Source organism: Myxocyprinus asiaticus, chromosome 35 (assembly GCF_019703515.2).
Source record: "Myxocyprinus asiaticus isolate MX2 ecotype Aquarium Trade chromosome 35, UBuf_Myxa_2, whole genome shotgun sequence".
NCBI lineage: Eukaryota > Metazoa > Chordata > Actinopteri > Cypriniformes > Catostomidae > Myxocyprinus > Myxocyprinus asiaticus.
In genome coordinates, this window is record NC_059378.1 from 2885649 (window position 1) to 2913441 (window position 27793).

General features: G+C 38.1%; 2 protein-coding genes and 1 long non-coding RNA gene across 3 annotated transcripts in view; 1 reads left to right on the forward strand and 2 right to left on the reverse strand.

The window, feature by feature from the left end:
* LOC127425903 (uncharacterized) lies at positions 1–7888 on the reverse strand. Its single transcript, XM_051672206.1, has 5 exons — positions 7756–7888; positions 7529–7660; positions 5984–6787; positions 2510–3756; positions 1–549 (listed from the first exon to the last, which is right to left on the reverse strand). Exons 1-4 carry the CDS (start codon positions 7849–7851, stop codon positions 2518–2520), a joined length of 2271 nt encoding a protein of 756 aa, XP_051528166.1. The 5' UTR covers positions 7852–7888; the 3' UTR covers positions 1–549; positions 2510–2517.
* Positions 7861–27793, reverse strand: part of LOC127425902 (uncharacterized) — a 23077-nt gene continuing 3144 nt past the window's right edge. Inside the window, exons 2-13 of the mRNA XM_051672205.1 lie at positions 24972–25139; positions 24751–24872; positions 22717–22831; positions 22537–22614; positions 22171–22286; positions 17783–17939; positions 14235–14371; positions 14001–14097; positions 13569–13886; positions 13254–13385; positions 10985–11122; positions 7861–8336 (exon numbers count right to left, since the gene is read on the reverse strand). Coding sequence (XP_051528165.1) covers positions 8025–8336; positions 10985–11122; positions 13254–13385; positions 13569–13886; positions 14001–14097; positions 14235–14371; positions 17783–17939; positions 22171–22286; positions 22537–22614; positions 22717–22831; positions 24751–24872; positions 24972–25139 — 1890 coding nt within the window. The 3' untranslated portion in view covers positions 7861–8024. The remainder of the gene's footprint in view (positions 8337–10984; positions 11123–13253; positions 13386–13568; positions 13887–14000; positions 14098–14234; positions 14372–17782; positions 17940–22170; positions 22287–22536; positions 22615–22716; positions 22832–24750; positions 24873–24971; positions 25140–27793) is intronic.
* The window catches only part of LOC127425927 (uncharacterized), a 100813-nt gene continuing 82689 nt past the window's right edge, over positions 9670–27793 (forward strand). The window contains exon 1 of the long non-coding RNA XR_007894708.1: positions 9670–10032. This is a non-coding gene — a long non-coding RNA (uncharacterized LOC127425927). The remainder of the gene's footprint in view (positions 10033–27793) is intronic.

Sequence of the window (27793 nt, forward strand, 5' to 3'; positions counted from 1 at the left end):
TTATTTTAATTGACAAAAAAGTAGTTTTATGACGAATATACATCTTTACAACTGTATGAATGTATGCAAACATATGCATTCCAGGGGGTTAAAGTTAGCTATGTTTTTTAGGGTTAACTACAGTGATATTGATATTAATCAAAATAAGGCATTGTGTATGTTGCTTTGTACACAAGTCTCGCACTCAATCAAATGAAAGTTGGCTCAAGGTTAAAAAAAATGAAGGAACATTGGTGGTGAGTAGGTGGCATGAAATGTTGAAGAACCACTCATGAAGGCTATATGCATTGTATTTTTCATTGTGTAGTACATGATCTGCACTTTAACTGGTCAATTACATTTACCACATCGATATAGAGAAGTATACAAATAAATGAAACAATTATTAAATGTACAGCAGATAAATGGTGAGTTGTCCATATAATTGTAGGGTAACCGGTCCACAATAATCCATCTTATTGATGTGAGTGGCTTACATGCCCAAAGTAAGACCATCTCATCCATAGAGTGGGTGGGTCACATGTCCCCTGTTGGTTTTGATTGAGAACCCTGCAATTAAAAAGAGAAATTGTGAAATAAACTGAAAAAACATGTATTTTCATTTCACTATAAATTTGCATGTGCCAAATCACATACTCACTCAACTACTCATTTTTAAGCACATAAAAGGGAAAACATCGGCCTCAATTTTTGAGTCACATTTGGGTCCAGATACAGCTGCCAAACATGGCAATCAATTTCCTTGTTATCCTCATGTGTTTCTGTCATTATGACAGTACTGAGTATACATCAGTGTAACAAAAGCCATTTCATTACATGATTAATAACTAGAGAGCATAAGAATATCTAATACAATATTTAATACAGATTTAGATACTTCCATTAGCCCCCTCATTTTGTACATGTGTTGCAACTTACATTTATTTAATTAGATATTTTATTATTCATAGCTGTGAAATGAAAGTTAACGGAATATTCTGGGTTCAACGCAAGTTAAGCTCAATGGCTCTGACTCGTCCTTTCTTTTCTTTAAAAAAAGCAAAAATCAAGGTAACTGTGAGGCACTTACAATTGAAGTGAATTTTTGGAGGGATTAAAGGCAGAAATGTGAACCTCAAATTTTTATAATTTGGATTTTTTTCTCTCTCTCTCTCTTTTTCTCCCCAATTTGGAATGCCCAATTCCCAATGCGCTCTAAGTCCTCGTGGTGGCGTAGTGACTCGCCTCAATCCGGGTGGCGGAGGATGGATCTCAGTTGCCTCCGCGTCTGAGACCGTCAATCCGCGCATCTTATCACGTGGCTCTTTGAGCGCGTTACCGTGGAGACGTAGTGCATGTGGAGGCTTCACGCTATTCTCCGCGGCATCCACGCACAACTTACCATGCACCCCACCGAGAGCGAGAACCACATTATAGCGACCACGAGGAGGTTATCCCATGTGACTCTACCCTCCCTAGCAACCGGGCCAATATGGTTGCTTAGGAAGCCTGACTGGAGTCACTCATCACACCCTGGATTCAAACTCTTGACTCCTGGTGTGGTAGTCAGCGTCAACACTCGCTGAGCTACCAATTAATTCTTTTGTTAAAACTTGTATATTATTTGAGCTGTAAAGTTGTTTAAATTGTCGTTTTTACAGTCGTTTTAAGGCTTTAGGGTTTATGACAAAGTTATAAATTTGGATATAACTGTACATAGAAAAGGTTAGTAAGTGATTTTATCACGCTAAAATCATGTTAACGCACATATTGTTTACGTCTTGTGGCTATGCTTTTGAAACAGTGTGCATTTTAATGTTTACGGACTGGTCCCATTCACTTCCATTGTAAGTGTCTCACTGTAACACAGATTTAGCTTTTCTTTGTTTTAAGAAATCGAGGGACAAGTTGAAATACATTTTTGAAGTTATTATACCACAAACGCTGTCGATTGAGCTTAACCAGAATATTCCTTTAAAAAAATGTATAATAGGAACACTTAAAAATCATCTGAATAGTTCAAGTAGGTTTAGCTGCAGACTAGAGACCTCAAAATCGGGGCGGAATCTCCAAAAGAGGGCGGAGTTACTCTATAAGGGGGCGTGGCTACTCCAAAAGGGGGTTGTTCCAACTCAAAAAAGGGGCATCATTTCCACTCACAGTTAAAGTTAGGGAAAGTGTTAGGTAAGGGGCTCCCTATATCTTTAATGGCAGTTTGGCGCTCCCGCCCCCTTTTTGGAGCAGCTTTTCCCTTCTTGAATAGTGTGGTGTCATTTCCAACAGATGGAGCTATTTCCTTATCACACTTAGGCAGGTCACATGTCTGGCCACTCCTGATATGACCATGATACTTTAGTGTAACCAATATGTTGTCTCCAAAGAACGGCACTACTTTGATGTTAAAGTTATTCAAATCAATATTTACGCTGTTTTCTCTGATGGCACATATCTGTTATCTTAGTACATTATTGATATAGGTCAGTTATAGTAAATAGACAAGCTGCTATGTCTCTAAAGGAAATGTTTTCACCTTTCTCTTCAACCATATTTGTTTCCATAGTGCAGTTGTCTCCAGATATCTTTCAGTTCCTCTTCCTCCTGTTGGAAAAGCCAGTGACCCGGCTGAAGAACCCCCTCCGTGCTGATGTCAGGCTTCTCTGCACAGGTAACTCTCATTTCTTCAGTCTCTTTCACTGTGTCGCTGAAACACACTGCACAGTCTCTCACACCACAGTTTATGACACGGGCGCTCTTACGAGAGACAGAGGCGTGCGACGGGGATCTTACCTTTATGTATTTGGATGCATAGTATAAGTGACCATTCAGGTCTTTTATTTTGGTGTAAACACTAATGCATTCTTTGCCACAGGTTGATGAAGAAGGGCAGCATTGATTGGCTGCGGTGTTGGCTTTGGAGGAATCGTTACAGCTGTTCAGAGATGGTTTGTCTGGCCGACTGTATTGCCACTGAGGGCATTCAACTGGTGTGGTGAACCTCTCTTGCATCAAGACTCGGTTATGTACATCCTTAACATCACTGGTTGGTTCTACATCTTCCAAGTCTTCCAGAGTAAACACTTCACAGTCTGCATTAGGATCTGCATCCACTTCAGTTTGTTTAGTATAAATGACTGGTTCTACCTCCACTGGAGTTTGAGATGAGCATACAAGTTGGCTATTTGAGTCAGATGGGTTGTCATAAACCAGGCCAGGTCCAATATCTTTTTTGTTCTCCATGTCTGAGACACTGTTGTGAAATCTCTTGGGAAGACTGAAGCTAAGTTTGGATCCCAGAGACAGATAAGAGCAGATGTTTTTAACTGGTCCGCTCTGAGTCTTGATAGTACTAGGCAAATTGTCATAATTGACCGAATCCACCGGTAACATGCTCTCTTTAATGAACACCTGAGGTTTGGAGTTTGATTGACTTTCCTGACCCCTCCTCTCTCCTTCTGGCCAAGTGTTACACCTCTGCCTGAAAATGTTGGAAGGTTTGCCAGATCCTTCCAATCCTACATTGCCAAGCGTGGAGTGCCTTCGATGCTCACCATTCCTGCTTCTGATCGGCTCTTTCCGCATGAACACAGAACTGGCACTGAATCTGTTGTGGTTGCAAACAGTCCCTCCCTCAGGTGTGACATTTTGCAAGAGGAAGGAGGATGGATGGGAGGAAGAAAGGGACACTGATAAAGAACACAAGGCGGAGGTTGTTTTATCCTCCCCTGTTGCATGTGATGGGGATTTGTAATTGTCTGAGACATGCAAATACGTGAATACCTGCCAAAGACAGAGACAAATGCAAACAGTTAGATAAGCGTTCCTGCTGGAATGCAACTTACATCTAATAATAACAATCCCATATTGCATAGCCAGCTAATAATGGCCCACACACATTCTGAGGATTTTTACAATCGTATGGATCTCGAATGCATACGTACCCAGCTGTGATGAGAAGCACGACTAATCTGATTGCATGCCAAGTTAATAAATCCTATACTTTGGCATGCATCTTTACACTTGCACACCACCAGGAGGCATTTAGAAGCAGCTGACGCCATGGAAACTTAATCATGAGATCATTCTTTTACCATATGGGATAGGATGTACAGAGCAGGGAGAATAATAAGCGCACACATGCCTGGTTTGTGTGCAAGCTTTGAGCTCAGTTTGGTATGTGTTTGAAGCTTTACACACTCTGTAGGGCCGTCAGTCGATTAAAATATTTAATCACAAGCAATTGCACAATTATTTCGTAGTTAATGTGTCATCAACACATTCAGTTCAGAGAATGCAACACATACTTGCTAAACAGAAATATATATATATATATATATATATATATATATATATATATATATATATATATATATATACAGTATATACTGTACAGTACTGGGTAGTAACGGATTACATGTAATTTGGATTACGTAATCAGATTATGAAAAATCAAGTATTTGTAATTGGATTGTAACGAGGTTCGGGAAAGGAGGATGTGGGAATCAAATTAACAATCAACAAAACTTTAATGAGACACCAATATAAAACTGAAAGATAACGACACACACACAGAGCGGTTGTGTGCGTCTCTCTCTCTCTCTTTCTCTTTCGAGAACTGGTGCCCCCGGTTCCTCTTTTTCCCTCTCCCGGCTGATTGGGCTGATTCAGCGCAGGGCGTTCATCGTTACGGCCCAGCCACACCCTCCTCCTCATCATATGGATTAAATTACATTTTAAAATACTCATAATCTGACTGCAGTTACTTTTTTATGGATTACATGATTGCATGTTAATTAGGCAATGGCAGTAAACTGTTCATAATTTATTGATCACAGTAATTTTAGCCTACAGATTTGCATTTGGTAACTCTTCATGTGTTTTCTGAAGAGAGGGTTGTGAAATTGCACACAGACCTGATACAGGTCATTAGTGAGGTGAAGACTGAGCAGTCTAAATCAGCATTTGACCACTGGATGCAATAATTCAATAATAAAATATATCTATAATGTTTACATGCACAATCTTTTTATTTATATATTTATTTTTATCCCCTTTTCTCCCAATTTGGAATGCCCAATTCCCACTACTTAGTAGGTCCTTGTGGAGGTGCTGTTACTCACCTCTATCCAGGTGGTGGAGGACAAGTCTCAATCTGCGCATCTTATCACGTGGCTCGTTGTGCATGACACCACAGAGACTCACAGCATGTGGAGGCTCATGCTACTCTCCGCAATCCACACACAACTTACCATGTGCCCCACTGAGAGCGAGAACCACTAATTGCGATCACAAGGAGGTTACCCCATGTGACTCTACCCTTCTTAGCAATCGGGCCAATTTGGTTGCTTAGGAGACCTGGCTGGAGTCACTCAGCACGCCCTGGATTAGAACTCGCAACTCCATGGTTGGTAGTCAGCGTCTTTACTCACTGAGCTACCCAGGCCCCACATGCACAATCTTATACGATAATGCTTAAAAGTGCTGTAAGTTATTTTATCCATTCTACTTCCACGAGACTGAGACGTTGAATTAGCCACGCCCCTCTTTCCAAAGCCCCGCACTCCAAAGATACCAAATGATCTTTATAGAGACAGACATCTTGCAGAAACAGTTGTTAAAAACAACAGCAGCAAACAGTTTAAGCATAAACCGATCAACACAGGTAGATTTTTGCCCATTACCTCCAATTACGTCTTCATGTAAGCACGTTTAGCAGCGTTCTTACCAGCTTATCTAATGTGTGCAAATGCTGCATGCATGTCTGTTTACATTTTGATGTCAAAAGAATAACCAGAAGATTTCAAATCTCATGTAGATGAGGTTTTCTTGCGTTGTCAGATTTTTGGAACAAACATATCTTTGATAGGTATCAGCGTATTGCTGCGCATGTTAACGTACTCTGTGACGCAGTACAGAATGAAACTGTTATGACGTCAAATGAATAAATGTTTGTACAGTGTAATTATTTAAGCATTAAAGTTGACTTCTAATTTGAAGTTATGCTTACTCTGTGAGTGACTTCAGCTGGCACTTCATGACGCAGGTGTTCGTTGCTTTGGTTCTGTAAGACTTGATTTGTGTCTGATGGCGTTTGGTTTGTTTCTTGATCGCTGTGCGATTGTTTTGTCCACTCTTGGTTGTATCTTGGTGACTGTTGGTTTTGCAGTTGATGCATGACCGATAGCTCTGGCTTTTCCATCTGATCCATGCCTGGTGATAGATGATGGTGTTTTTGGATGTTGACAGGTGATTGCAGGCCTTCTGTAAGGTAGTTGCAAAACGATGGTTGAACATTGCATGGCGACGATTGGCATGGTGACTTAACTGGTTGACCGTGATTGGTGTTGTTTGTTGACTTCTGTTCCTGTGCTGTATTTCCACAAGATGACTTGTGCTCTGTCTCTTCAGTGATACTTGATACATTTGGGAGTATCTCTAGTGTCCGTTGCATTGGCAATGAGTTGTTGTCTTGTAACTGCTGTGTGTGCACCTGAATGTTGCTTGTTGACTCTCGTATTTGTTCTTTTTTGGGGGTTGATAAATGAATGTCATTTGAGATGCAGTGAAATTCACTATTGTTAGGTGACCATTGCTTTTTCACTTTGTTGATCTCTGAGGACTGCTCATCAAAGCTTAAAATGAGACAAATGCTTGAGCCAAGGGATGTCTTCGCAAGGCAGGACTCCTGACTTACAACACTGGACACATCTTGACTCCCAATCTTTTGTTTGCGGTTGTTTTGAGAGGGTTGTGCTTCAATAGTGCCTCCCATTCCCTCTTCGTTTATAATGCACAGACTTTCAGATGAAAGCTTTTTTAGAACACAAGGAAAAATATAAGCAATCATTTAGACATGAAAGATTAATGCATGCTGCATTATTTCAAATTACTATTTGGCTCTCTGGAATCCTTGATTCTGATTGGTCAATTGCACCATCCAGTCAGATATTTCTGAATAATGACCGCACTTTCAAGGATAAAGTGATATCAGACTGAGATTTCTACAAGTAAGCTAGCAAGTAACTCACTATTTTATGTCCATTTATTTATTTGGCAAGTAGCTGTGTAATAAGCTGAATAATGAGCAGTCAAAAGGTCATTTTCGTAATATAAACACCAACAGAACTGATGCAAACCAGACTTGGAATTCAGCAGTTTCTGAAGACTCTGCGGCCTCTTTCTTCGCACTTAATGACGTAATTTCGTCTTGAATCATTATTTAGTGTCCATTAAAGGAATATTCCAGGTTCAATACAAGTTAAGCTCAGTCGACAGCATTTGTGGCATTTCTTTAGAAAAAAAAAAAAAAACAGTTTTTGGGTTCCAGTGAGGCACTTATAATGGAAGTGAATGGGGGCCAATCCGTAAACGTTAAAATACTCACTGTTTCAAAAGTATAGCCACAAGATGTAAACAATGGGACAGATTCACTAAACAGCTGCACCACTTTTGCACGTTTATCATGAATAAAGCACAGCTGTTGACCAATCAGCGTCCAGGACCGTAACTATCTGTTATATAATAAGTAATATGAGTCATGTTAAAAAACAACCTTCTGTTGGACAAGATAATTTGTTCTCTCTGGTCTCTCATTTTGGTCTCCTTTAAGTTGCTCTCTTTGAGTGCGCCAATTGACTTGGATCCATTTTAGCATGCTTTGCAACTCATCTGTCCTCTCTTTGATCTGGAGACGGAAAGATTATTCAAGAACACATCACAATGAACATCCTGGATATGGACACCATATATTTATAGTTAGTAAATCCATCACACACTCACGATGTTTTTAAACTGAGTCTCCTCTTGCATAAGCATTTGTCCAGCTGCAGCCAGTTTGTTAAACTCGTCCAGCTTTGTTTCAATGCTGCAATCCATTTCTGCAACTTCACTCTCTCTCCAGGCGGCACTGCCAGCGAGGACACGAGATCTGGTGTTTTCTGTCCACGTACTACAGGAAACAGTATCAAAATATCAAATGCATCCTAAATGAATACAACAACTAATATTAATGATGCAAATAAAAACCGTATAGGCTATGGGAACATACTTTATGATAAAGTTGTTGATATTAAATATAAAACATTCATTATGTAATGCAGCGAGATGATTATATCCAAATTAGTCAAGCTTTCTCTTCTTACATCATGTGCAAGATAGTTTTCGAAATAGTCCTGAATGTGGTGGAACTTCTCCAGGCGACCTCTGTTTTCTGCCATGTTGCGGCCTACTTCCTCCCAAGCCTGCAGAATCGCCTGAACTTCTTCCCTGAGTGTGTCTCTCTGTTCTGGGGAAGGAACCTGCAGTTGACAGGCTAGTCTCTCCATGTCTGTCACCTCTCCCTCAATAATGTGATAATGAGCCTTTATGAGAAAGAGTTGTTGTTTAACAACATGACAACCCTACTGAAAAGACCAGTTCAGACCAGCATAAATTTCAGTATAGCCATGCTGTTCATTAGCAAAACTTTGCTGGTGAAGCTGGTCGTGCTTTCTAATGATGCTGGTTGATCAAGGATGTCTTGCTGGCTTAGTTAGTCAAGTAGCGTTGCTGGGACATCAGCACACCAGCATCCCATGCAAGCAGTCCCTCCAGGATTTGCGGCATGTTTTCCTGATTATTGTGGCCCAAAATGACTGAATTTGCTGCAGCTTTTCTCAAATACGGCAATGCAATTAGTGGCATTTTTTTATATATTTTTTTACAGTGAAAACTCACAAATCATCATCGTATACCTGTGCTATTTGTGTCAATGATGGTGTAAATGCAATTGCATGTAAATGTTTTAGCGCACAATAACTGAATATGCAGTTAGCAAGCAAATACACCGAAAAAATACCATACATTTAGGGGAAGCCTGTAATATGGCAATTGGAAGATCCTTAATTAATTTTGAATTAAAATGTTGTGCCTCAGACAATGCAAGGAAACTTTTCGAAGGTTGAAATTGACCTACAATAAATTTGTAAACTAAAAACACAAATGAGGATTCAATAATTAGTCCTATTGCAATTATTACACTGTCTGATACAGAAATATGATGCATGGCCATATACAAACATAAACAATTATAGTTTATATATTTGAGCATTTATATGCATAGTCAAATTCCACAAGTATTTGGAAAAAAATATATGTTACATATATGAAAATGGCAAATATTGTAATATTTTGAAATATATAATATGTTGCATATCTGTACATATACATGATATGACCTTTTAATGTCAGTTAATTTTCTAATTAATTGTTTAGCATTTATTGCCATTTATCAGATTCTCTCACTCTGTTACAAGCATTTGTTTTGCCGCTATCAAACATGTATGAAAGCGATGGGTAACCTCAGATTCACAGTTTATGCCGAAAATTTGCAGAAATTATATCAAATTGCAAGCTACCACAAATAATGCGGAGATTGGCTGAATTTGAAAGAATTATCCTGGAGGGACTGATGCAAGAGACCAGCATCCAAAACACAATGTATACTAGTGACCAACTATGTCAGTCTTTTTAACAGGTAACCCACTAACAACTGGGTCAAAATGTGGGGTAAATGTCCTTAAATATAAAGGTCAAATATCTTTTTCATTTAATCTATTTTAGGCGGTGCTGGGACGGATTATAACCACAAATCCATCTTGAGGCAACCTAAAAATAGTTTAATACTGTGTTAAAATTTAAAGGTGCTGTAAGTGATTTTAGCCATTCCAGAATTTCCTCAAGCTGATCCGTTGGATTAACCACACCCCATTTTCCAAAACTTCACACTCCAAAGATGCCAAATGAGCTTAATTGAGACCGACATCGAGCAAAAACGGTTGTCAAAAACAATAGCAGCAAAACAGCGCCCTCAACTGACAACTGTTATGAACAACATGGCATAAAAATGGCATTAAGCCTCAATAATTCGCTGCAACTACAATACTATGAGAACGTGCAGAATGATTGACAGGCAGAAAGCGCCAGATTTTTGTTTGCTGTTTACAGAATGTAGAGTTGTCACAGAGACCGGTGAGATATCTCACGACACTTATTTCAGTGATATCTTTCAGAGAGTAGGTACGTTTTTAATTTATTTTTTTGCATACTTTTTCCATGAAAACATCGCTTACAGCACCCTTAATTAGTGATTTAATTAGTGATTAATATTAGGGCTGCATCTACATTTTTTTGATAATCTTTGATTATTTCATCGATTAATCAGTTAATCAGATAAGCCACATTTCATTTAAAAATGCATACAATTGAATGCTATACACTGTATATAAAACGGTTTAAAATATAAATGTAAAATTTTTTAAACGGTTTGTACTCAGTTTGGAAGCAGAAGGACAATTTAATCCACTTAATTATAAATGATAACTAAGAAAAACAAAAGCACAATCTAAGTGTTAATTGGCAAGAAGTAAATTTAAGGGACTTCTTGCATTATATGTAGGACTTTAATTAATGTTAGGCTATGTATATTTAAACCTAAACTTAATGTCTAAAACCAATGTTTATCAAACTGCTCAGTTTAATAATAATTATTGTGCTCCCTTTTTATGTTGATCGATATGACTGACGTGGATGGGTTCTTGCTTGTGGTAAAGACAAACAGTTTTGCACAACGTGCCTGATTTTAAATTCATAACATACATACATTATAAAATGTAGAAAATAACAGTAAAATATAAGTACTGCGCTGGAGAGAAACAACTCTCAAGTGCATCAAACAGCACAAACACTCGCTGCTGGTCCACATTGAACTGTGTGCTTACGATCTGTGCTCCCATGCACTGAACAACTAGGGTCGTGTTTTTTTAGCTACATCTTGTCTCCACCATTTTTGAACCCATTTTTATCATGCAAACACACTGTTCACTACTGTAAAGTGACATTACTAATGAAGTTTCTTTGTGCACACCACATATATCCGACTAATCAATCATTTAGTTTGTTGCTGATTATTTTAATGAGTGATTATAAAGTTGCAGCACTATTTCTTTCATTAGTGATCTAATCATCTGACCTCAAGGTCATCTTGCTGCTCCTGTAGCCCCTCCAGTCCACTGGGATCCGAGTCAAAGAGCTCTGTGTCCAGGAGGTCCATACTGAGTTCAGCACAGCGGGAGAGATGCTGGTTGATCCGTAGTCTTAAAGTAGACAGCTAAGAAAGCACAAATTTACTCTGAAACCTGATATGTGATTGAAAACATAGTGTTTCTAAATGTATTTGGACACGTACACACAACTTCACATTTCTGAGCCATTTTTGCGATAACTTTTAATTCACCAACTGGTGTCAAGGTGATTTTTATTGGATGTATAAAGTCAGATCCCCATTTAAATTCACATCTAGTGTCCTAGCAGAGTAACCACAGATGGGGCTCAGCACATTAACTATGGACAACATTTTCAACCTAATACATTTATTTTGCTTGATTCTTTTGCTTGAAAAATGTCTACCTGGCTTCGTAGATTCATGTTACTATACCTACATTTTTGCTAAATGTTGTGACAGTTTCCTGGTAAAATGAACACTAGAGGCACAACTACAGGACAACAATGACTTTCATTCACTTTCACACAAATCAAGAGTAAAACGGCAGATTATCAGTTCATAAACACTTATTTTTCGCTCTGTTCCTCCCACAATGCTATCTTATGACTTCTAAACACTTTTACCATAGCACATGACTCTGTATAGTTACTGTTCTAAAATATTATTTATTGCATTATATGTAGGATTTCGACAACTTTGGACAACTTCGACAATTTCGACAACAACAAGCGAGTTGAGCCGAAAGTGTCATAGAAGCACCACAAAATGACGAGGATGCTTCAGCAATTGCATTTTTCAACTCACATTTGCTTTTTGTCACATTACTGGTTAGGTTTAGGTTTAAGGTTTAGGGTAGGGAGGTGTTATGTTGATTTAAAACTCGATAAAGCATTAACCTTAAAAAAATTCATCTGTTCGGGAGAACATTTATCTCGCTTTTAGTGAGTGTTTTCAAACAGCGGACATTTCACTTTGGAACTGCCACAATATGTTTGATTAACCACGTAATGCTCTTTTACAAAAAATGTCATCACATTTCATTTTCATGAGATCAGGATGAAAAATGTGCTTGTGCAATCTTTCTTTCAAATAAATGGCTCTTGATTTGATATTTTATTACCTACTCAGTGACAACCATACATTTTTACATGTGTCTTAAAGGGATAGTTCACCCAAAAATGAAAATTCTCTCACCCTCATGCCATCCCAAATGTGTGACTTTCTTTCTTCTTCAGAACACAAATGAAGATTTTTAGAAGAATATTTCGGCTCTGTAGGTCCATACAATGCAAGTGATTGGTGACCAGAACTTTGAAGCTCCAAAATGAACATAAAGGCAGAATAAAAGTAATCCATAAAACTCCTTTAGAAGAGTATTTAATCTCTGTAGGTCCATACAATGCAAGTGAATGGTGACCAGAACTTTGAAGCTCCAAAAAGCACATAAAGGCAGCATAAAAGTAATCCATAAAACTCCAGTGGTTTAATCCATGTCTTCAGAAGTGATATGATTGGTGTGGGTGAGAAACAGATCAATATTTAAGTCCTTTTTCACTATAAATCTCTCGCAATTCACAGTCGCATATCACCACCTACTAGTCAGGGTGGATAATTTGTAGTAATTTATATGCTTTTTGGCTTTTCAAAGTTTTGGTCAACATTCACTTGCATTGTATGGATTTTTAGAAGAATATTTCAGCTCTGTAGGTCCATACAATGCAAGTGAATGGTGACCAGAACTTTGAAGCACCAAAAAGCACATAAATTCTCTGCCCAGTAGGTGGAGATATGCACAAAGACTGTGAATCACAAAAAACAAAAGTAGAAGAATGCGAAAGTGAAAGTGGAGATTTATAGTAAAAAAGGACTCATATCATTGATCTGTTTCTCACCCACACCTATCATATCACTTCAGAAGACATGGATTTAACCACTTGAGTCATAGTGATTAATTTTATGCTGCTTTTATGTGCTTTTTGGAGCTTCAAATTCTGGTCACCATTCACTTGCATTGTATGGACCTACAGAGCTGAGATATTCTTCTAAAAATATTTGTATATTTTCAGCAGAAGAAAGAAAGTAATACACATCTGAGATGGCATGAGGGTGAGTAAATGATGAGAGAATTTTCATTTTTGGGTGAACTATCCCTTTAAGTGTCCAAAAAATATTTTGCCATCACTCTATACATCTATACAATGTTGCACACCGTTTCATAAACAAGGTCATATTTTACCAAGCTCTGTAGCTCCTCTGTGGTTTGGTCGTGCTTCCGTAAACTCTCCTGATAAGTTTGATCCCCTTGTAGATCCAGTGAAATTTCTCCAGCCTCAGACATTTCTGGGCTATTCTGAAGACCAGGGACATCCTAAAGCAGATTCACAACTGCATAAGTGGTTTGGTGTCCTTTATTTGCATGGTGTCCTTTATTGTGCACAAATGCAGCATAACTAATTTTCTCTTAGGCAATCATGTTTGGGAATGATTAAATAAATGTATCATAAACTATAATCACTTAAAACTAAAACTGAGTTCATGATATTTGCTTTACCTGACTCGTTTTGTGATAACCACTGGGATCCAAAAGTTCAAGAAATTTTGCAAGCATTCCAGAACCGCCCTCCTCTGCATTTTGTGGGGGATGGTTAGAAAGTGGGAGTTCTGGCATCATCTGTACAGCGTTATCTCCAGATAGTTCTTTTTCAGCGAGTTTGATCTCATCGTTCTCTCCGTATTTCTTCTGCAGAGCATCCCAAAGCACCTCCACCTGGCTTAGGAGTTCCTCCATTTTTTGGTCTTGACTTTGCTTTGAGCAGTCTTGCTCTTCTCTAACGATCAGATTTGTATTGTCCTTTAACCACAGTGGAGTCTTTGTTCATTTCCAAAGAGAGATGAAAGAGATGAGAGATGTATAAAACCGGCTTGTCATTCAGACATCAGATTAATTGAGCAGAATGATGAAATAAGGCTGAAAATTTATTACCATTACAGTGGATGTCGTCGACTCCTTCAGCACCTTATTAGGAACGAGACATTCTTGAGAGGGAATATGGGTTGTTTGAACCATCTGGCCGATATAGCTGAGAAGCATAAACAGTCGCTCAGACTTTACTCAACAACTACATCTTGAAATAAATTTTTATGAAATGACATCACACATATATGGATTATTAAATTCAGCAGTCTTCCATTGATGTGAAATTAAGACTTTCTGCACCTCTTCCTGTCCATGTCTTGTTTCTCAGAGATGTTGTCCAGATTGGAGCAGCTGCTTTCCGATAGTGAGCCTCGACTTCCAGCAGAACATTCCTCAACCGGACTCCACATCCTATGTGGCCAAAGGCCTTGAGAGCACTGCAGAAAAACATTTGTGGTGCAGTCCCAGGCATAGATTAAGTTTAATCATGGACTATTCACAATGTATGTCAAGAGTAATTAAATTGACCCCCGCAAAAAGACACATCATCTCAGATAGTGAGTGTTCTACACTGCAATGCTGAATTAAGTGTATAGGGTTTATTAGTTGCCCTTGTTTAGGCAAGCAACTATGACTATTGCACGGTTTTGTGATTTGGACAGACCCCTAACCTTAAGTATTAAACTTCGACAATACTCATCTTGCACTTTTGACACCATAGGTTAAAGTGATCAAACATCATAAATTTGATCACTTTGAAAAGTAAAAGTATACCTATTATGATCAGACTTATGATGTTCGATTGGCAGATGATAAAATGGGCGAAAAAATCCCATAGATGTACATTGATGGAGGGACCCGAGTCATGTCTAGGGACCAGGGTAGGGTTGCACCTGCTTTACAAAAAGTCTAAGTGAAAAGGGCTTAGTGACTACTAGTTAGTTTGTAACTAAGTCGGTAAGGAATATTCCAGGTTCAATACAGGTTAAGCTCAATCAACAGCATTTGTTGCATAATGTTGATTACCAAAAAAATTATTTAGACTGGTCACTCATTTTCTTTAAAAAAAAAAAAAAAAAAAAAAAACAAGCAAAAATCTGGGTTACAGTGAGGCACTTACAATGGAAGTGAATGGGGCCAATTTTAGAAGGGTTTAAAGGCAGAAACGTGAAACTTGAAATTTTAGAAAAGCCCTTAGATCAAAGGACTATCCCTTGTTCAATACAAGTTATTATATTTTATTATTATAACAGAAACCAGGATAGTCCATGGATAAAATAATGATTCGTGATTCATTTTGTGATTCCAGACGTTTAAGAACTGTTTTTCAACATAAATGGTTATTGAATGGAGTTATTGAAGTAAAATAAGAAATATATCAGTTTTTGTGTTGTTAACATTTTTGATTATTATAATATAGCTTATATATATATATAGCCCAACTGGAAGTTCACTGAGGCCCCCTGGTTGAGAACAACTGATCTACAGCGTTTGTGGCATAATATTTATTCCCACAAAAAATCATTTCAATTTATCCCTTCTTTTATTGAAAAAAAAAAGCAAAAATCGAGGTTATGTGGAGGTGAAAGGGGCCAATTTTTGGAGGGTTTAAAGGCAGAAATGTGAAGCTTATAATTCTGTTAAAACTTATTTATTATTTGAGCTATAAAGTTGATTAAATCATTGTTTTTACGGTCATTTTTGCCGTTAAATCGTCATGGCAACAAAGTTGTAAAATTGGATATAACTTTACACAGAAAATGTAAGTAAGTGATTTTATCACACTAAAATCACACTGTGGAGGTGGGGGCGTGGTCGAGCGCCGATTTGTGAATGGAGAGCGAGACCAAGAGATGAGAGCCGTAAGGAGTTACAACTGTGGGCAATTTGACTTACAGCTGTTCTGTGTTGCAGTGAGAGGTGATAGAGAGATAAAGGGGAGCTGAGAGCCACAGAGGGGGAGAGGAGGTGACACACACTTGCTGTGTATGTGTGTGCTGTGTGTATTACATTTATGGTGACACTGAAAAGTGACTTATACAGTAAAGATGAGAGAAGGTGGAAATTCATCTGGCTTCCACGTCCTCATTTCAGAGAGTCAAAGAACCTGTTACTGTGGTGCCGAAACACAGGACATTTTAGGAAGAAGCGCCATCATGGAGTCCTCGGCATTCGCCGAAGTCATCAAGACTCTTGCTGGCATCCACCAGACCCAACATCAAGCCCTCCTAGACCTACGTGTGGAGCAGGAGCAGCGTTTTCAGGTCCTTCTCCAAGCCCAGACGGATGACTGACAGATATTGCAATGCTTGATGGCCCATGTGAGTACTCCAGCCGTGACCAGGGCCTCAGTCATGCTCGCGAAGATGGGGCCACAAGACGATCCAGAGGCCTTTATTAAGCTCTTCGAGCGGGCGGCTGAAGCCTGGGGCTGGCCTAACACCCAGTGGGCAGCCCGATTGCTGCCCGTGCTGTCCGGGGAAGCCCAGCTTGTGGCTGTCATCAACCTCGTGGTACTGGAGCAGTTCGTCGGCCGGCTACCGAAAGGAACGGCTGAGTGGGTCCAGTGCCACTGCCCGGCGTCGCTGACAGAGGCAATCCAGCTGGTTGAGGACCATTTGGCGGTGTACCCAGGGGCCGGCGAGTCCCCTTCTCTCAGTCTCTCTCCTCTCATCCTTCCAACTCCTCTTCCCCTTTTCCTGTACCTGCACCCCGGAAATGAGGCTGCATTCCACCAAAGCCAGCGGTGTTGGTCCGGGTTCCTGATGTGCTGCAGGCTGCCCCCGATCAAGCCGGGATGTACAGAATACCAGTGAGTATTCAGGGGGATACATACCAAGCCTTGGTGGATTCAGGATGTAATCAAACCTCGATACACCAACGCTTGGTTCAAGACAAGGGTGAGGTGTGTGCACGGGGATGTTCAAAATTACCCTGTAGGTCATTATTCAATTTCGCGGACAAAAACATAGTGTTGAGGCTGCGGTTAGTCCCCGCATCTCCCATCCACAGAATAGCGTGAAGCCTCCACACACGCTATGTCTGCACAGTCACGCTCAACAAGCCACGTGATAAGATGCACGGATTGGCGGTCTCAGACGCGGAAGCAACTGAGATTCGTCCTTCACCACCCGGATTGAGGCGAGTCACTACACCACCACGAGGACTTAGAGCACATTGGGAATTGGGCATTCCAAATTGGGGAGAGAAGGGGAGGAAAAAAAACACACACACAAAATATATATAGGAAACTATTTCTTTTATTTTATATCCAGTTTCTGAATATTAGTATTTATGCATGGCTTTTTAAAACTTCTGTTTACAAATTTGAAGGCTGCTTATTGGATCAATAAAGCTAAACATCATATTATTCGACTATCCATTACTTTACTTGGAGCTTGCAACCTACTAGCCAAGTCTTGCATTAAGAACTGGTGGTGCACACAAATTAAGCTCTAACTTAGTTACAAACTACAAACTAACTAGTAGTTACTAAGCCCTTCGTTTAAGACCTTACGCACAGCTAGTGCAACCCTACCTTCTTCAGAAATGTACAGTATGTAATGCTTTAATGCATTACTTGGGTCTTGATATTTTGAGTTGTTCACATATTTTCATGAATCAACATGTAAAGATAATCTGAAGTTTCAGTTGGATTTGCTGGATGTCGTTATTTTATTTCTAATTATTCTCATGCATAATTAAATCAACTTTCCCCTCACTATTTTCCATTGATGAACTAAAAACAAAGTAACATCAGTGTCTAAAGAAGAACTCATTTCTGTGGTCATGTCTGGCCATTTATAATCACGTGCTAACAGATGTTTTTTGTAAGCACTACAGCTAACCTCAAATCCTCGGAGACGGTTTTGCTCTTCCTTCACATCTTTTCCCATTACGCTGTGACCCTCGTTTCTAGCAAAGCTCTGTGAGTCAGGGCATGTGGTTAGAGGATCTGCAGCTAAAGTTGACTGGTGTTTGGAAAGCACATCTGTCTTTTGGTTCCTGTAAAAGCAGAACAAAATGATAGCCTTAATGTCACCAGTGGGGCATCATTACATCAGATGTCCACAAACACATTTGCCAAGTTTCAAACACATCATGCAGTCATTAGACTGATGAAGATAAATCTTGAATGCAAACAGCTTGCAGATTGGGAATTCAAATACACAAATATTAAAACCCACAGATCAGTAACGTAATATCTCTGGTAATTATGCAATCCTGACTGAAACTTTAGCAGCAATTGTATTGAGTTGAGAGCATATTATTGTTGGCAGGATATGCAGGCAATGATGTCACCTCCCTCTTGTCTGGTTAGCTCATAGTTTCAGGAAAGGTGTGTTTGCAGAGCTGGTGATAGAGGACTCGTTGAGAGAGCCAAAAAGCACTGTCGGCCTACGATGTGTTTTAAACCAGCTCTGCATATTTTACTCAGCTTTGTTTTGATCCATACCTTTATTCCTTGTTAAACCTCAATAAATCTGAATAGGCAGCATTAGAGTTATGGCAGCTAACAGACAGTTCCTCCCTCAATGTATGTGCACATTCCACAGATATGTTTTAAGAGAGTACCTGTCTCCCATCATATCCTTATACCATTGTCATGAGCTATTCCCGCTCACATCTGCACCACGGCTGAATATTCTACTATTTTAAATCTCTTTTAAAAACACTTAAATAACCCACTTTCCCCCCTTGCTTTCAATTTTTCTCATTAATATTCTTATTTAAATAATGAATATCTCCTCTACAACGCTTTCACAACTCATATTATTGCATAGAGGTCATGCTTGAAAAACAAGACAAAAATAACAGGGTGAGACTCTTAAACATCCTCAGTGCAAAACATACACCCCCACTCACACACAAACACACTTACACACACACAAACACACACTTACACACACACACACCCCCCCACCCACCCACACACACACACACACACACAAAGGAACTGGTGAGACTATAACACAGAGCTTTTTTTTTTTTTTTACATTTGTCAATAAATAAATAAATAAATAAAGGAGTCATAATGCTAAACACACACTCAGAAATGAAGGGGTGAGACAATAACATACTCAAAATTCAGAACACACACACTCACACATACACAGGACCAGGGCATCAATAAATGGAGCTCTACAGCCATTTTTGATCATTGATGGCATTACAAGTCATCTGTTGTTTTCCAGCTGATGACAGCAATCTGACATACACACACACACACACACACACACACACACACACATGTTGCTATCATTATGAGGACTCTCCATAGACATAATGATTTTTATACTGTACAAACTATAGATTCTATCCCCTAACCCTACCCCTAAACCTAACCCTCACAAAAAACTTTCTGTATTTTTACATTTTCAATAAAACATCGTTTAGTGTGATTTTTAAGTGACACTAGAAATGTCCTCATAAACCACATTTATAGCATAATACCCTTTTTTTTTACCATAATTACCAGTTTGTAACCTAAAAGTGGCCCAGGTAAGGAAAAGTCCTTGTAAACCACTTAAACCTGCCGACACACACACACACACACACACACACACACACACACACACACACACACACACACACACACAGACATGTTTGCAAAATACATTTTTACTGTAAAAGTTTGAAATTGCAAAATGTTTACTCTGATTCTTCTGTTTTATACTCTAATTGCATTTTCAGAATTTTGCAGTTCATCTCTGTTTCTTGATGTTCATTTTCTTAATATTATTATGCATTTACTTTGATTCATTAAACTGTTATGTTTTAAATAAATTATTGGTAGAAAAATGCTTCTTGATTCTGTGTCTTCTCTTTGTAACACCATGGTCAGGTTTGATTGTAAGCATAATGTCATTAACTGCAAAAACTGACACTTCAAATAAATTTTAAAATGTTAAATTTTGACAAATAATAGTTTGATAATGTCTAAATATATATCCAAATGCATATCTTGTGATAAAATATAAAATTAGGTTACAACAAGCCATTAAACTACATAATAGGTGGCTACAGTCATCTACTGTCTGTTACTCGCATGATATGGTTTTCAAGTCATGTTATTTATATTTTGTTCACCAGATGGCAGTAATCTGCCTCCAATTGATGTCACATTTTCATATTTTCTTCATGTTTCAACTTATAGAAGTGTAGGTTCTGAATTTTTACCTTTTTTTTTTTTTTCAAAAATGTGCTTATTTGTATATGCAAATTAATGGTAACATTTAGACATTTACATATAAATAAGATCAAAATAGCATAAAATCACAAAAGAAATGCATAATTGTTTTGTTCTTACTTCAAGGAAGAAATGGTTTTATTATCATCATCATAAAAAAAAAAAAAAAGTGTTAAACATCTGATCCTCCCGTTCAAAAATGACCGGAATACCAAAGGGAGTTGCCCTTTTTCAGTACCATAGGAGGGCTAAGTGAAGCCTTTATTTTGTCACGCATTTGCGTATATACAGTGAAATTCTTTTTTTTTTTTTTTTGGCATATCCCAGCTAAGCTGGGGACAGAGCGCAGGGTCAGCCATGATACGACGCCCCTGAAGCAGATAGGGTCATAGGCCTTGCTCAAGGGCCAAACAGTGGCATCTTGGCTTGAACCCCCAACTTACTGGTCAGTAACCCAGAGCCTTAGCTGCTGAGCCACCACTGAGCCACCACTGCTATAGTAGACTTTGATTAGCTTTTTTTTAGAAACCAAAAACAGACCAAACATCAGTGTTGGGGAGTAAGCATGACAGTAGTTCAGCTATTTTCACAATAGTATTGTTTTTCAGAAACATTTTTCAGCGAGTAGCAATATCAGCCCTTTTCATGAACGTGGATTTTTTTTTTTTATTTGGAATGCCCAATTCCCAATTTGCTTTTAAGTCCTCATGGTCGTGTAGTGATTTGCTTGGGTGGTGGAGGACGAATCCCAGCTGCCTCCGCGTCTGAGACCGCCAACCCGTGCATCTTATCACGTGGCTTGTTGAGCGTGTTGCCATGGAGACATAGCGCGTGTGGAGGCTTCACGCCATCCACTGTGGCAACCATGCTCAACTCACCACGCGCCCCACCGAGAACGAACCACATTATAGTGACCACGATGAGGTTACCCCATGTGGCTCTACCCTCCCTAGCAACCGGGCCAATTTGGTTGCTTAGGAGACCTGGCTGGAGTCACTCAGCACGCCCTGGGATTCAAACTAGCGAACTCCAGGGGTGGTAGCCAGCGTATTAAAGCTTAAACTTATTTATTCAATGTAGAAAACCATAAATATCCACCTTCACTTTCACATTCTTTCACATTTTGAAAGTGAAAGTAGAGATTTATAGTCAAAAATGGATTGAAATATTGATCTGTTTCTCACCCAAAGTGATTGCATTGCTACAGAAGACATGGATTTATTATGGATTACTTTTATGCTGCCATTATGTAATTTTTGGAGCTGCAAGATTTTGGTCACCATTCACTTGCATTGTATGGACCTACAGAGCTGGGATATTCTTCTAAAAATCTTCATTTGTGTTCTGCAGAAGAAAGAAAGTCAAACACATCTGGGATGGCATGAGGGTGAGTAAATGATGAGAGAATTTTCATTTTTGGGTGAACTATCCCTTTAAAGAGACTTTGGCTTCTTTTTTAAGCAAAAAATGTAATAAATTGCTGCTGTTTTTGACTATAATTCTAATCAATTATATAAATAGCGTGTTTTCTAGTTTTAATAGTTTATATTTAGCATAAATGTATGTTCAATTTTATGTTCTCACTCTAATTGTTCAATGTCACCCTTATTAATTAATATCATCGGATTGTTATATATTTACAAATATTTCTTCAATGTAGTTAGCTACTTTTTTTTAGTAACTTGTAGTGTATGAGCTTGTAGCTTCCCCAACACTGCCAAACAGAAACTGCCAAAGGTTTAACCCAAATTCAGCGAGTTATCACCAAGTTCAGATATCTGACAAATGCATCAAAACAGCTCCTGCCATTGATGAGACAGACTTTGGCTTACACTAGTTAAAACTTTGTACCGCTTTAGTATCGATATCAAAATAAAAAAAGGTAAAAAACATGTCAGTTCAACTCTTGCATGTTTACAATAATAACTCCACTGAAGTATTATGTAATATACTAAACCAGCCACGAAATATTATAGTACTACTTGCCACTACTTTGTTTATTATTGTTCACATGAGGACAATGGGAGTAAGAAGACTCCCGTTTACCGGAAATGCTCCTGTAGAAGTGCCCAGTTCTCCTTCACCTCGGCCTGTTTGCACGTAACTCTTCTGGCCAGGGTTGGGTGGAGATTTGACAGGCGAGACGCAGACTCATTCAGCATCTGGAAAGAGAGTTGTGCAGGGAGGGGTGGGGTCGTGGAAGGAAATGACATCATTCATTTGGAGTTCATTTGCTACAGTCCGAAGAAAAAAAAAATGTGCATGAGACTAATACATCTGGCCACTATTTGGTGGAACATCGCAATACGGTGCTCTTCTAGTGTCTGACGGGAAAACCAAAGTGATCATAAGATCATGTCTTAATCATGTGCAATTCCACAGGTAAATGGGATCATGGATTTGTAGACTTACATTGATCTGGAAGGTAATTTCTCTCGTCTCTTTGTCTTGACTGCTTTTTTGCAAGTCGGTCATCAATACACGGCTCATCTACAATGGAAAACATCCTGCATCAGGACTTGTAGATATCATCATCATTTAAAAAGATAGTTTGAGGCCTTCTGTAAATGCCAAAACCATGTTTTTCTCAACCTTGCAGTTAATGGCACTAATGATGTTGTCCGCTTGTTGGTAAAACGATGACACGTCCAGAGCCAACATGAGATCCTGATGATAGTCTCTCAGGAGTGACCTCAGTTTCAACCACCTACAATATGAAATGCATGAAACTGAAACTGTAACTGCAGCAGAAACTTGACAGTAGAGCTGGGCAATATGGCTACAGCCTTTCAATCAAGTAACGATTTTCAGTATATATGTCAATAACTATGTGTTTGCTCTGAAATGGCTTTAAAGTGTTAGTTTAATCAGAGTTAACAGCCAAGTAGATTCAAAATGTTTAAAGCATGAAGTAACAAATATAGTCATGTTTTACAGAAGATTATATTTGTTTTATACTCGTGCGACCCCGTGTCCACATGCGTGGACATTGTATTTTGGCTTCGCCATATGCAATACATCATTTAAATACATTTGAACTGACTGAATACTGTTCACAACACTATAGACTGTCATTAAAGTGTTAAACTTCTGGTGCACCAAGTCACGTGACACAACAACATGACATCGATTTTTAATTGAAACCTGTTTGGTTGTAAAGAGTAGCGTCTCTAGTTTCGTTTGATATGCTGCTTTAAAAAATACATTCAAGTTTTGCACGTCAGCGCACTAATAAACATGATGTCCACATACATGGATTTTGGGTTCATCCGAAAGCTGGAAAATGTGTCTTTCAGAGGCTTTATATGGAGTTAGGATGAATATAAGGTGCATTTCAAACTGTTCTGAGACCAGTGCAGACAGACAGCACACTGGAGGTTCAGTCATTCACTAAATAGGGAGCAAGGGAGCATCCTATAGCGCTCTATGCAGTTAAGTGCATTCACTCCTAAAATCTGATCAAAAGTTCAGTTTCAGGCTGCAGATGATGTTTGGATCACTCAACATGTTTGACAGACATGTGACAATGATAATCAGTACATAGATTCACAATTTATAATGTATCATTTTATTTTAACATGGTTGACAGTGATTGGATGATGCTGGACGTTACTTTGAATCAGAATTAATTATGCTAATTTCTGATGTAATGTCTGTAACGTCTCAAAAACATGAATAACCAACACTCCTGGACGCATAATAAACAATCTGATTAATATATATATATATATATATATATATATATATATATATATATATATATTTCTATAGCTTGGTATTATATAAAATTTCACAACCCACTGTCCACATATGTGGACATATTTTTTTTAGGAAAACTATTTGCTCTAGAAATACATTTTTATAGTTTTGCTTGTTTATTAGGTGCTACAAGTTACAAATCAAAGAGCCACACATGTCCCCTGTTCACACCTGTAGTAGACTTTTGTGTTTTAATAATCTCTTATGACCATATCACGATTCTGATATTATTTTGATTAGTTGTGCAGTGAAATATTAATGACGCACTCTCTATGTATTTGCCAAATAAAAAGTGCATTAAAACCATTGTGATTATATCATGAATATTTGATATATCACCTCGGCCCTAGCTTGTATCGCTTACAAAAACACATAAACACTATAACATGGTATTCTTTTGGGGGGTCTGGGTAGCTCAGTGAGTATTGACGCTGACTACCACCCCTGGAGTTGCGAGTTCTAATCCAGGGTGTGCTGAGTGACTCCAGCCAGGTCTCCTAAGCAACCAAATTGGCCCGGTTGCTAGGGAGGGTAGTGTCACATGGGGTAACATCCTCGTGGTCACGATTAGTGGTTCTCGCTCTCAATGGGGCGTGTGGTAAGTTGTGCGTGGATCGTGGAGAGTAGCATGAGCCTCCACATGCTGTGAGTCAACGAGTCACATGATAAGATGCGCGGACTGACGGTCTCAGAAGCGGAGGCAACTGAGACTCGTCTTCCGCCACCCGGATTGAGGTGAGTAACCGCGCCACCACGAGGACCTAGTAAGTAGTGGGAATTGGGCATTCCAAATTGGGAGAATAAGGGGATAAAAAACAAAACAAAAAAAAACATGGTATTCTTTTGGGCTGTGCTAGCGAATCTTACGATTTGTCAGTGTGGTCCCCTGGGCTCTGTCTTCTAAGCATCTCCAATCCTAGATCTACTGCATCTGTCTTCTTCTGATGAGGACTTTCTGTTTTTTCCTGGTTCAGGAGATGCATTGAGAGCTAATGAGGTAATGTTTCAATAAGAAATGTTAATAAAACAGAAACAGCTGAACAATGGGATCTTCTTCTCTGTCAGGCTGTTGGATGAGTCAGTATCACCTGTGTCAAGTCCAGACTTGTTGTGAGTTGGATGAGAGAGTTCTCAAAGTCTTTGAGGTCTCTCCTCTGGCTGTGAGACACGTCCTCTGGTTCATCTTGTGGGAATTCTGGCATGTCGTAATCATAATGAAGGTCCTTTAACTTCAGTCCTTTCATCCATGGTTCAGTCTGAGAGATAACAGAGATAAGAATTGATTTGCACTCTAGAATGTATTTTTGAAAACTGTCAAAGTTCAATACAAGTTAAACTCAATCGACAGCATTTGTGGCATAATGTTGATTCCCGAAAAAACATTTCGGCTCGCAAAAATTGAGGTTACAGTGAGACACTTACAACTTACAATGGTAGTGAATGGGGGCAATTTCTGGAGGGTTTAAAGGCAGAAATGTGAAGGTTATAATTTTATAAATGCACTTACACTGCAAAACATAATTGGTAACACTTTCTATGAGGCCCATATTTATAATACATTGTAAAGGCATTATACTGCATTCATAATGTCTCATAATAAGTTATAACTTCACATAAATTATTATAGCTACAGTTATAATACATTGTAAGTCTTCCCCTATTCGCTGTTATACTTTAGAGTAATATGCATTATATAACACAAGCCACATCCAATTTTAACACAGCAGAAGTTAATAAAGATAATCGTATAAGTGCTGTATAGTGTAAACAGTCAAAAGGCTTTGTCTGCTTTAAGTTACAAAAGAAATATCTTCTTATAAACAGTCATAACATAAACTTATAACATACAAGTCAAACTTCTATAATGGAAGTGATTTATAAAATACGTCTCCAAATAAGATGCACACACATTAAAGTTAATTGAACAGAGTCCAGTATAGAATCAGTTTGATTAATTTATTTTATATTCTTGGGGGTGAAGATCGGCTACTTGTGTGATCAACATGCATATTTGTTTCTGATATATTTGAACCTTGAAGTGTTTTTCACAATATCTCAGAATGTACAGTGAATGTGTGTTATTTTGTATTTTGTCCATGTGTAATGTTTATAACTTCCAGCATGACTCGTTATGTCTTATAACTACTTACAAATATCTTATGGATGTTTATAAGATACTGCTTTTGTCACTTTACTTAAAGCATACCTATTATACACATTACAGATATATAAAATACATTATAACTTCTGCAGATAAAATTAAATGTTGCTTGTGCTATAATGCATTAGACTCTAAGGTATAACTATGAAAACACAAGTATTATAATGTGTTATGTATTATTATTTATGAGAAGTTATAACATATTATAAGGTGTATTATGAGACATTATTAATGCATTATGATGCTTTTACAATCCATTATAAATATGGGCCTCAGAAAGTGTTACCCAAATAATTTTTTTAATGAGTATTTTTGTCTTGTTTTCCAGAAAAATATCTAAACATTCTTAAAACAAGATTAATTTACTTGTCAAGCAAACTGACATAGATATTTTGTCTTGTTTACAGAGAAATCAAACTAAATTTAGTGTGGTTTATGCTTAAAACAAGAAAAGGCAATTTGCCAATGGGATAAGAAGTGAATTTCAAGTGGAAAACAAGTTTTTTCTTTTTTTCTTTTCTCTTGTTTTAAGCATAAAGTTTAATAAATGTGAATCTTTGAAAATAAGACTTAATATCTTGTGCTATTTTGCTTGTTTTTTACTGGAAAACAAGACAAAATACTAATTAAGAACGTTTTATTTATTTTTTTGCACTTACATTAATTCTGTATTATTTGAGCTGTAAATTTGTTTAAATCGTAGTTTATACGGTTACATCATCATGGTAACAAAGTTGTAATATTGTCTATAACTTTACACAGATGTGGTTAGTAAGTGATTTAATCACAGTAAAATCATATTAACACACATATCGTTTACGTCTTGTGTCTATACTTTTGAAGTGAGTATTTGAATGTTTACAGATTAACCCCCATTGACTTCCATTATAAGTGTTTGTTTTTTGTTTTTGTTTTTAAGAAAACGAGGGACGAGTCTAAATTAATTTTTGTGGTAATTAAAATTATGCCACAAATGCTGTCGATTGAGCTAAACTAGTGTTGAACCTGGAAAAAAGTTAGTTTAAGTTGTTTTTCAGCAGGGTTATGACACTCCATGTTTTTCATTGTAAGGATATCGCACAAATGACACTTTTCATGCGCACTCTGCGCTGTGCAAATTATGGCCAGCAATGAACTCAGACTATTGGATTTTTTTTCCTCCTTTTGCATCTCTTCCAAAATCTATTAAATCATTCTATGTTGCTGCTACGACTTCGTCTTACGAGCCAAATTCTGCTTCTTTTCATGTCATGTCTCAGCTGTTAAAATCACATTGTTTGTTTGGGTATTGCTTAAGAGCATATGTCCAAACATTAATTAAACACAAGCTATTTTTAACTGCAAACACATTAACCATCTTCTGAGGTATCAGATATCTCCAGAATAAACCCTTGTGAGTATGCACCTGTGTTTAGTACACACAGGGGGTTATATGATGTATTTTGGCATGTAAAGCTCAATAATATCAGAAATTGTGCCTTTAATAAAAATATTTTGTGTGAAGTTTGATATAGCTATTGGGTAAACATGTGGACGCAATAAAACTTGCATTTGTTAAGGCAAGGGTCAGCAATGTAATGAAAGTAGATTTTAGGTTCAATGATTTAACACTCATTGTTTTTATTTTTGTCCAGATCAATAAAATTATTCAAAAATACATGACAAATGCAATTCACACAAAACAGTTAGGTGAGTCCACCTACTTCTATATTGAACATGTTCTCAATCACTGAGTTCAAAGTCATTTTG